Source organism: Salvelinus namaycush, chromosome 5, assembly GCF_016432855.1.
Source record: "Salvelinus namaycush isolate Seneca chromosome 5, SaNama_1.0, whole genome shotgun sequence".
Lineage (NCBI taxonomy): Eukaryota > Metazoa > Chordata > Actinopteri > Salmoniformes > Salmonidae > Salvelinus > Salvelinus namaycush.
Genome location: NC_052311.1, coordinates 57,499,433 through 57,510,812, shown reverse-complemented (window position 1 = coordinate 57,510,812; position 11,380 = coordinate 57,499,433). Strand labels below are relative to the sequence as shown.

The 11,380-nt window shown below is 41.5% G+C and overlaps 1 protein-coding gene across 1 annotated transcript in view; it reads left to right on the top strand.

Annotated features, from left to right (window-relative positions):
• The window catches only part of LOC120048528 (activating signal cointegrator 1 complex subunit 3), a 148,363-nt gene that overhangs the window by 121,594 nt on the left and 15,389 nt on the right, over nucleotides 1-11,380 (top strand). The window contains exons 34-35 of the mRNA XM_038994591.1: nucleotides 3,833-3,965; nucleotides 4,101-4,226. Coding sequence (XP_038850519.1) covers nucleotides 3,833-3,965; nucleotides 4,101-4,226 — 259 coding nt within the window. The remainder of the gene's footprint in view (nucleotides 1-3,832; nucleotides 3,966-4,100; nucleotides 4,227-11,380) is intronic.

The window sequence follows — 11,380 nt, the reverse complement described above, 5'->3', positions numbered from 1 at the left end:
TGTTTATTCTCTCCTGTATTTTACAGTAGTTTGAGGTTGTTTTTTTTTCTGTAGGTGTGTGGTTTATCTCTCCTGTAGTTACATAGGCTGTAGTTGTTCTGTAGTGTTGTTTATCTCTCCGGTAGTTACAGTAGGGGTTGTAGTTTGTTCTGTAGGTGTGGTTTTATCTCTCCTGTAGTTACAGTAGGTTGTAGTTATGTAGGTGTGGTTTATCTCTCCTGTAGTTACAGTAGGTTGTAGTTGTTCTGTAGGTGTGGTTTATCTCTCCTGTAGTTACAGTAGGTTGTAGTGTCTGTAGCTGTGGTTTATCTCTCCTGTAGTTACAGTAGGTTGTAGTTGTTCTGTAGGTGTGGTTTATCTCTCCTGTAGTTACAGTAGGTTGTAGTTCTGTAGGTGTGGTTTTATCTCTCCTGTAGTTACATAGGTTGTAGTTGTTCTGTAGGTTTGGTTTATCTCTCCTGTAGTTACAGTAGGTTGTAGTTGTTCTGTAGCTGTGGTTTATCTCTCCTGTAGTTACAGTAGGTTGTAGTTGTTCTGTAGCTGTGGTTTATCTCTCCTGTAGTTACAGTAGGTTGTAGTTCTGTAGGTGTGGTTTATCTCTCCTGTAGTTACAGTAGGTTGTAGTTGTTCTGTAGGTGTGGTTTATCTCTCCTGTAGTTACAGTAGGTTGTAGTTCTGTAGGTGTGGTTTATCTCTCCTGTAGTTACAGTAGGTTGTAGTTGTTCTGTAGCTGTGGTTTATCTCTCCTGTAGTTACAGTAGGTTGTAGTTGTTCTGTAGGTGTGGTTTATCTCTCCTGTAGTTACAGTAGGTTGTAGTTCTGTAGCTGTGGTTTATCTCTCCTGTAGTTACAGTAGGTTGTAGTTCTGTAGCTGTGGTTTATCTCTCCTGTAGTTACAGTAGGTTGTAGTTGTTCTGTAGGTGTGGTTTATCTCTCCTGTAGTTACAGTAGGTTGTAGTTCTGTAGCTGTGGTTTATCTCTCCTGTAGTTACAGTAGGTTGTAGTTGTTCTGTAGGTGTGGTTTATCTCTCCTGTAGTTACAGTAGGTTGTAGTTGTTCTGTAGGTGTGGTTTATCTCTCCTGTAGTTACAGTAGGTTGTAGTTGTTCTGTAGGTTTGGTTTATCTCTCCTGTAGTTACAGTAGGTTGTAGTTGTTCTGTAGGTGTGGTTTATCTCTCCTGTAGTTACAGTAGGTTGTAGTTCTGTAGCTGTGGTTTATCTCTCCTGTAGTTACAGTAGGTTGTAGTTCTGTAGGTGTGGTTTATCTCTCCTGTAGTCACAGTAGGTTGTAGTTGTTCTGTAGCTTTGGTTTATCTCTCCTGTAGTTACAGTAGGCTGTAGTTGTTCTGTAGGTGTGGTTTATCTCTCCTGTAGTTACAGTAGGTTGTAGTTGTTCTGTAGGTGTGGTTTATCTCTCCTGTAGTTACAGTAGGTTGTAGTTGTTCTGTAGGTGTGGTTTATCTCTCCTGTAGTTACAGTAGGTTGTAGTTATGTAGGTGTGGTTTATCTCTCCTGTAGTTACAGTAGGTTGTAGTTGTTCTGTAGCTGTGGTTTATCTCTCCTGTAGTTACAGTAGGTTGTAGTTGTTCTGTAGGTGTGGTTTATCTCTCCTGTAGTTACAGTAGGTTGTAGTTGTTCTGTAGGTGTGGTTTATCTCTCCTGTAGTTACAGTAGGTTGTAGTTGTTCTGTAGGTGTGGTTTATCTCTCCTGTAGTTACAGTAGGTTGTAGTTATGTAGGTGTGGTTTATCTCTCCTGTAGTTACAGTAGGCTGTAGTTGTTCTGTAGGTGTGGTTTATCTCTCCTGTAGTTACAGTAGGTTGTAGTTGTTCTGTAGGTGTGGTTTATCTCTCCTGTAGTTACAGTAGGTTGTAGTTATGTAGGTGTGGTTTATCTCTCCTGTAGTTACAGTAGGTTGTAGTTGTTCTGTAGGTGTGGTTTATCTCTCCTGTAGTTACAGTAGGTTGTAGTTCTGTAGCTGTGGTTTATCTCTCCTGTAGTTACAGTAGGTTGTAGTTCTGTAGGTGTGGTTTATCTCTCCTGTAGTCACAGTAGGTTGTAGTTGTTCTGTAGCTGTGGTTTATCTCTCCTGTAGTTACAGTAGGTTGTAGTTGTTCTGTAGGTGTGGTTTATCTCTCCTGTAGTTACAGTAGGTTGTAGTTGTTCTGTAGGTGTGGTTTATCTCTCCTGTAGTTACAGTAGGTTGTAGTTGTTCTGTAGGTGTGGTTTATCTCTCCTGTAGTTACAGTAGGTTGTAGTTATGTAGGTGTGGTTTATCTCTCCTGTAGTTACAGTAGGTTGTAGTTGTTCTGTAGCTGTGGTTTATCTCTCCTGTAGTTACAGTAGGTTGTAGTTGTTCTGTAGGTGTGGTTTATCTCTCCTGTAGTTACAGTAGGTTGTAGTTGTTCTGTAGGTGTGGTTTATCTCTCCTGTAGTTACAGTAGGTTGTAGTTGTTCTGTAGGTGTGGTTTATCTCTCCTGTAGTTACAGTAGGTTGTAGTTATGTAGGTGTGGTTTATCTCTCCTGTAGTTACAGTAGGCTGTAGTTGTTCTGTAGGTGTGGTTTATCTCTCCTGTAGTTACAGTAGGTTGTAGTTGTTCTGTAGGTGTGGTTTATCTCTCCTGTAGTTACAGTAGGTTGTAGTTATGTAGGTGTGGTTTATCTCTCCTGTAGTTACAGTAGGTTGTAGTTGTTCTGTAGGTGTGGTTTATCTCTCCTGTAGTTACAGTAGGTTGTAGTTCTGTAGCTGTGGTTTATCTCTCCTGTAGTTACAGTAGGTTGTAGTTGTTCTGTAGGTGTGGTTTATCTCTCCTGTAGTTACAGTAGGTTGTAGTTCTGTAGGTGTGGTTTATCTCTCCTGTAGTTACAGTAGGTTGTAGTTGTTCTGTAGGTTTGGTTTATCTCTCCTGTAGTTACAGTAGGTTGTAGTTGTTCTGTAGCTGTGGTTTATCTCTCCTGTAGTTACAGTAGGTTGTAGTTGTTCTGTAGCTGTGGTTTATCTCTCCTGTAGTTACAGTAGGTTGTAGTTATGTAGGTGTGGTTTATCTCTCCTGTAGTTACAGTAGGTTGTAGTTGTTCTGTAGGTGTGGTTTATCTCTCCTGTAGTTACAGTAGGTTGTAGTTGTTCTGTAGGTGTGGTTTATCTCTCCTGTAGTTACAGTAGGTTGTAGTTCTGTAGGTGTGGTTTATCTCTCCTGTAGTTACAGTAGGTTGTAGTTGTTCTGTAGGTGTGGTTTATCTCTCCTGTAGTTACAGTAGGTTGTAGTTCTGTAGGTGTGGTTTATCTCTCCTGTAGTTACAGTAGGTTGTAGTTGTTCTGTAGCTGTGGTTTATCTCTCCTGTAGTTACAGTAGGTTGTAGTTGTTCTGTAGGTGTGGTTTATCTCTCCTGTAGTTACAGTAGGTTGTAGTTCTGTAGCTGTGGTTTATCTCTCCTGTAGTTACAGTAGGTTGTAGTTCTGTAGCTGTGGTTTATCTCTCCTGTAGTTACAGTAGGTTGTAGTTGTTCTGTAGGTGTGGTTTATCTCTCCTGTAGTTACAGTAGGTTGTAGTTCTGTAGCTGTGGTTTATCTCTCCTGTAGTTACAGTAGGTTGTAGTTGTTCTGTAGGTGTGGTTTATCTCTCCTGTAGTTACAGTAGGTTGTAGTTGTTCTGTAGGTGTGGTTTATCTCTCCTGTAGTTACAGTAGGTTGTAGTTGTTCTGTAGGTGTGGTTTATCTCTCCTGTAGTTACAGTAGGTTGTAGTCGTTCTGTAGAAAGTGGTTCAGCTCTCCTAGGCCTGTAGTTGTTCCATTTGGACTGTGGTTACTGTAGTTGTGTTGTGGTCTCTCCAGACGTGCTGCAGATGATGGGCCGTGCAGGCCGCCCTCAGTATGACGACCAGGGCAAAGCTGTGATCCTGGTTCACGACATCAAGAAAGACTTCTACAAGAAGTTCCTCTACGAACCCTTCCCTGTTGAGTCCAGGTGAGAGGCTATCCCTTGGCTTTGTGGTGACCCTACATAGTGAAGGCCATTGCTACAGCTTTTCACTTGGTCTCTGTGCATTTAACATTGTAAGGGGGGAAAGTCATCTCTCCTTCACTTCCACCTCTTCCTCAGTCTCCTGGCTGTGCTGTCAGACCATCTGAATGCTGAGATCGCTGCAGGGACCATCACCTCTAAACAGGATGCTATGGACTATATCACCTGGACGTACTTCTTCCGCAGGCTGGTCATGAACCCCAGGTAGGTTTTGATTTGTTTTTAACTTTTTATAACAATTCATCACGAAACAATTAACCCCAAGTAGGTTCCTGTTCCCAGGTTTTTCAGAAATTCTGGTTGTGAAGTTTCAGTAATTTTGGAAGCTAATTGACTGGCTACAACATTCTGATATGGCGACTAATGACCAGTTCTCTCTGAAGAACCTCGGAATAAGAAATTCATATTTATTTTTTCCTCTAATGGTAGAAGCAGGCAAAGGCTACATGTCTTTCCAAGAAATGTCAATCTTTTTTTTGTCAGTGTGAGTACATTATAACCATTAATTAATTCAGCTGAGTAATTACCGGTGAATGCTTGGGAGACAAACAATAGCTGGTGTTCATGGCAGCACCATGGAAACCACAGGGTCATCTTTTGAACTCTCACTATGTGACATCACACACCAGGGCTACGCACGCACGCACGCATGCACGCAGTACCAGAGTATCACTTATACCCAGACCACTCATTAGGATTCAGTCCTGATAACCTCTCTAGCAGGGAAACCTACTGATAGCCTGAGGCCAGGTGCATCAAATCAAAACAAATCAAGCTTTATTTATACAGCACATTTCAGACATGGAATGCAATGCAATGTGCTTTACAGGGAAAAACGCCTGAGGAAAAGCAAAGCTCAAAAGATGTTTTAAGATCTATTTTAAATATGTCCACAGTTTCGGCCCTACTCAAGTATTTCATTTATATTGCTTCAGATATTGGTATGTTGGCCAAACTGTTCTCTTTCCAATCATATGTGACACATGAATTGTCTATTTTTTATATTCTTCTATATATTCCTTGTTAATATTAATTGACTCCCTATTCACCAGTCTCTAACGATCTGCTTGCACCTGTTATGCCTGTTACTCACAGCAGGTGCCTTAAGTACGTGTCTTCTTAATTTGTTTGCACGGCACTGATGAAGGCATGAGGCCGACACATATGCTCTGTTCCTTTTTTATTTTCATTAGCACTTTCACTTTTTATATATTTTTGAGGATGGATTAAATTAATTATACTATGTTTGCATCTCGGCCTCCTTGGGTTATTCCTTTTCATGGTTTTGAGGGCTTTTCGTGGTACCTTTTGAACTCTACAGATATTTTCTCTCCCACGCACTGGCTGCCTTCCATTCTAGCCTGTGCACAAACCCTCATACTGGTTTTCCACAGTTTCAAACCCCATCACGTTCTCTGGCAGGCTATTCCAGAGGCTGAGGACATAACTAAAGGCTGCCTGTCCATGCCTCTATGTCCTAGGCTTGGTCCTAGTATAGTTAAAAGGCCAGTGCCAGAAGACCTGAGGAACCTACAGGGTACATAACTTAAAAGCATGTCTGACATGTATGGGGTGCACGATCTTGGATTTATTTAAAAACCAATGGTATAATCTTAGCATTTATTTTAAAACTCACAGGCAGTCAGCGCAGAGACTTTAAAACCGGTGTAATGTGCGCTCTTCATCTGGTCTTGGTCAGTACCCGTGCTGCAGCATTCTGCATGTTTTGCAGTTGACCAATGGCTTTCTTGGGTAGACCAGACAGGAGAGCATTACAATAGTCAAGTCTGCTTGTAATAAAAGCATGGATGAGTCTCTCTGTATCAGCCTGAGAGAGAAACTGCCACACTTAAAAAAATTAAATATAATAAAAACTATTTTGTTCACATTCCTAATGTGTGATTTGAAATTTAGTTTAGAATCTAAAATAACACCTAGGTTTTTTACCTTGTGTTTTATCTGTGTTGCCCGTAAATGAAAATGTGCAACTAGATTCTCTCTCTGTGCTTTGTCTCCAACAATAGGTACCTCAGTCTTGTCTTGATTTAGCTGGAGGGAGTTGTGAGCCATCCAAGTATTTAAGTCACTAATACAGTCTAATAATTTATCCGTGGAGATAAAATCCCCTGGTGAGAGAAATGCAAAGTTGTGTATCGTCTGCGTAGCAGTGAAAAATCAATGTGCTTAAAATAATAGTGTGAGGACACGCAGCTGAAAATGTCATTTAAATAATGAAAGCCCTGTTATTTGAATGTTTCATTCCATTTGGATCAGTTGTGGGTCTACTCTCGACATTCTAGAAATGCACAGTAGTTAGAAATGCACAGTAGTAGGCCAGTCTGGCTGTAGTCTATTTCGCATACTGATGCACTGTGTGTTGCCGATCATCATTCTCCTTAGTCGTCCTATATAGTGTGACTACATAGGTCTATGCTCCCAGCAGGCCCAGTTATTCAGGAAAGCGTAACACCAAGCAGCTATTTCCTCGACCTAGAACCTAACGCTTCAATATAGCCAAAATATGCAGTACCAGTCAAAAGTTTGGACATTGTAGAATAATAGTGAAGGCATCAAAACTATGAAATAACACACTTTTCCCAGAATGGTGTTCCCCACAAATTTCTTACCAGAACGGTTTGAACCCAGTAACACAGCCCCCAGCTCTGAAAGAGAGAGAGAGAAAAACTTGCCACTCACTCCCTTACCAAAGAAATCAGTAAACTAATCTCAAGGGCCTTTTTACACTACACTAGTTTGACATCATACAAGTTCCAGGAAACACATTTTAGTAGTGTAAAGAGACTGATATAGATTCAAATCTCTCTCTCCCAAACCACCTCCGTAGATAGTGTGGGACACATCTACACCACATACCCCCTTCTGAGTGGTACAGCGTAAAGATAATGGCTCTCCGGCGCCACATTTATCTGCAAGAATTCCCTAAATTACTGGAATTTTTACTACGATTAAATGTCAGGAATTGTGAAAACTGAGTTTAAATGTATTTGGCTAAGGTGTATGTAAACTTCTGACTTCAACTGTATAGTACGGAATGTATTTAAAATGTATATAGAGTGCATTCGGAAAGTATTCAGACCCTTTCACTTTTTCCACATTTTGTTACGTTACAGACTTATTCTAAAATGTATTAAATTGGGTTTTTTCAAATGTATAAAAAAACATTTACATTAGTATTCAGACCCTTTCCTCAGTACTTTGTTGAGGCACCTTTGGCAGCGATTACAGCCTCGAGTCTTCTTGGGTATGATGCTACAAGCTTGGCACACCTGTGTTTGGTGAGTTTCTCCAATTCTTTGCAGATCCTCTCATGCTCTGTCCGGTTGGATGGGGAGCATCGCTGCTATTTTCAGCTCTCTCCAGAGATGTTTGGCCACTCAAGGACATTCAGAGAATTGTCCCGAAGCCACTCCTGCTTAAGGTCATTGTCCCGTTGGAAGGTGAACCTTCACCCCAGTCTGAGGTCCTGAGCGCTCTGGAGCAAGTTTTCATCAAGGATCCTGACTAGTCTCCCAGTCCCTGCCGCTGAAAAACATCCCCACAGCATAATGCTGCCACCACCATGCTTCACCATAGGGATGGTGCCAGGTTTCCTCCAGATGTGACGTTTAACATTCAGGCCAAAGAGTTAAATCTTGGTTTCATCAGACCAGAGAATCTTGTTTGTCATGGTCTGAGAGTCTTTAGGTGCCTTTTGCCAAACTCCAAGCGGGCTGTCATGTGCCTTTTACTGAGGAGTGGCTTCCATCTGACCGCTCTACCATAAAGGCCTAATTGGTGGAGTGCAGCAGAGATGGTTGTTCTTCTGGAAGGTTATCCCTTCTCCACAGAGGAACTGTGGAGCTCTGTCAGAGTGACCATCGGGTTCTTGGTCACCTCTCTGACCTAGGCCCTTCTCCCCCGGTTGCTTAGTTTGGCCAGGAGGCCAGCTCTAGGAAGAGTCTTGGTGATTCCAAGCTTCTTCCATTTAAGAATGATGGAGGCCACAGTGTTCTTGAGGACCTTCAATGCTGCAGACATCTTCAGATCTGTGCCTTGACACAATCCTGTCTCGGAGCTCTCCAGACAATTCCTTCAACCTCGTGGCTTGGTTTTTGATCTGACATGCACTGTCAACTGTGGGACCTTATATAGACAGGTGTGTGCCTTTCCAAATCATGTCCAATTAATTGAATTTACCACAAGTGGACTCCAATTTGGTACAGCGTATGGTTTATAATTTGACCTAGTGATGGCCTTGTTCTAACCGGCTCATCAAAACAGTGTGCAAAAAGTTGGGCTATTGTATTAGTAGCTAGCTATATTGCTATAAAAGTATTGGTCTACATTATAGCTAGTCTCCATCACTGATAAAAGCAATATTGGCTCCCAACAAAAAGCTTTGTGGCCAGCTGTTATATTGGTCATCTAGTAGCCAGCTAGTGTGCATACTTGTAAACATGACAGCTTGGTCGTTCCAACTGTTGTTTAGTTAGCTAGCCAGATTTTGTGTACAGTAGCTAGCGAACTACCTAACATTTTCACTTCAGATAATGAGGTTAACAAAAAACTGATGAAAGGTAGCTAGCATAGTTACAGATACTCTTATCCTTGAAACAACATTGGAAACAATTATCTACAGTTGCTAATAGTTACCGGTAGCTACCTAGCTAGCTAGCTTTATTGGTCCAGGGAGTAGGTTAGCTAGCCTCTAGCTTCAACGGTAAAACTCCAATATTACCACTGATCTCTCTATTCATCTTTGATCATTCAATTCCATTGCAGAAGATGTGGGGGGAGAGTGGATGGTCCTCCGTCTTGTCCTACCGACCTAGCTGTGCTGTGTTACATAAGTTAGTGATTAGCAAAGCTACCCTGACCCTGGCTTTTTGGTGTGTTTACAATTTGCCAGAGACCGTATGAGTGCCAGAGACCGTATGTGCTGTGCACACGGACGAAGGTGGAGATATGCACACCCGATTAATCAATATTTATAAGGAGCCATATGTCGGTGTTGAGGGTGGAACTAGGACAGGAATTAAGTCGTAATAGTGACGCAAACTTCATCTGGAGGGATCTTTTAAGTATACCAATTATCAGTTCACTAAGATGCTAAATATAGTTGATATTCTATACAGGGTGTTTCTGGTCTATCTGAATAACTAAGAGCTTAAAAGCCACCAACCCTTAGTTAGTGATTACACAGATGATTTACAGCCACAACAGCACTCTGTCTCCCTGCAACAACACATGTACACACATGCAGGAACGCACACACACATACATATACAATACATACATACACACTCTCTCACACACACAAACACTGATCCTCCTCTAATGGATGGCTGGATAGAAGGAAGCACTGTGCTCCAGAGACATCTGCTATGCGTTGAGGACGAGGATTCCAGAACATTCCAGACTGTTGGCATTGACACGGCTGTCAGCCCACATTTACCGCTAAGTCCTGACCCATGCCTCCCAGACCATACATACATACAGTTGAAGTCGGAAGTTTACATACACTTAGGTTGGAGTCATTAAAACTCGTTTTTCAAACACTCCACAAATTTCTTGTTAACAAACTCTAGTTTTGTCAAGTCGGTTAGGACATCTACTTTGTGCATGACACAAGTAATTTTCCCAATTGTTTACAGACAGATTATTTCACTTATAATTCACTGTATCACAATTCCAGTGGGTCAGAAGTTTGCATACACTAAGTTGACTGTGCCTTTAAACAGCTTGGAAAATTCCAGAAAAATATGTCATGGCTTTAGAAGCTTCTGAAAGGCTAATTGACATAATTTGAGTCAATAGGACGTGTACCTTTTGGATGTATTTCAAGGCCTACCTTCAAACTCAGTGCCTCTTTGCTTGACATCATGGGAAAATCAAAAGAAATCAGCCAAGACGACAGAAAAAAAATTGTAGACCTCCACAAGTCTGGTTCATCCTTGGGAGCAATGTCTAAACGCCTGAAGGTACCACGTTCATCTGTAAAAACAATAGTATGCAGGTATAAACACAATGGGACCACGCAGCCGTCATACCGCTCAGGAAGGAGATGCGTTCTGTCTCCTAGAGATGAAAGTACTTGCGAAAAGTGTAAATCATCCCAGAACAACAGCAAAGGACCTTGTGAAGATGCTGGAGGAAACGGGTACAAAAGTATCTATATCCACAGTAAAACGAGTCCTATATCGACATAACCTTAAAGGCGGCTCAGCAAGGAAGAAGCCACTGCTCCAAAACCGCCATAAAAAAGCCAGACTACGGTTTGCAACTGCACATGGGGACAAAGATCGTACTTTTTGGAGAAATGTCCTCTGGTCTGATGAAACAAAAATAGAACTGTTTGGCCATAATGACCATCGTTATGTTTGGAGGGAAAAGGGGAGGCTTGCAAGCCGAAGAACACCATCCCAACCGTGAAGCATGGTTGGCAGCATCATGTTGTAGGTCCTTTGCTGCAGGAGGGACTGGTGCACTTCACAAAATAGATGGCATCATGAGGAAGAAAAATTATGTGGATATATTGAAGCAACATCTCAAGACATCAGTCAGGAAGTTAAAGCTTGGTCGCAAATGGGTCTTCCAAATGGACAATGACCCCAAGCATACTTTCAAAGTTGTGGCAAAATGTCTTAAGGACAACAAAGTCAAGGTATTGGAGTGGCCATCACAAAGCCCTGACCTCAATCCTATAGAAAATGTGTGTGCAGAACTGAAAAAGTGTGGGTGAGCAAGGAGGCCTACAAACCTGACTCGGTTACACCAGCTCTGTCAGGAGGAATGGGTCAAAATTCACCCAACTTATTGTGGGAAGCTTGGGGAAGGCTACCTGAAACGTTTGACCCAAGTTAAACAATTTAAAGGCAATGCTACCAAATACTTATTGAGTGCATGTAAACTTCTGACCCACTGGGAATGAAAGAAATAAAAGCTGAAATAAATATTTCTCTCTAATAATATTCTGACATTTCACATTGTTAAAATAAAGTGGTTATCCCAACTGACCTAAGACAGGCAATTTTTACTAGGGCTAAATGTCAGGAATTGTGAAACTGAGTTTAAATGTATTTGGCTAAGGTGTATGTAAACTTCCGACTTCAACTGTACATACATAGACACACACAACACACATATTGTGTAAGTTGAAAACACACCTTTGGTTAAAAGATTAAAGTTTTTAGCACCATTCAGTTATACTTCAAGCTCTACATATCCTTTCAGCCTGTCCTATTTTTTTGATAAATAGTTGGTTTAGTATCGGCAATATCAGGTGATTTATGGGTTAGATATGTGTACCACCCAACAACACATTGTCACAGCTGTATTTTATACATGGCCAATTGGCC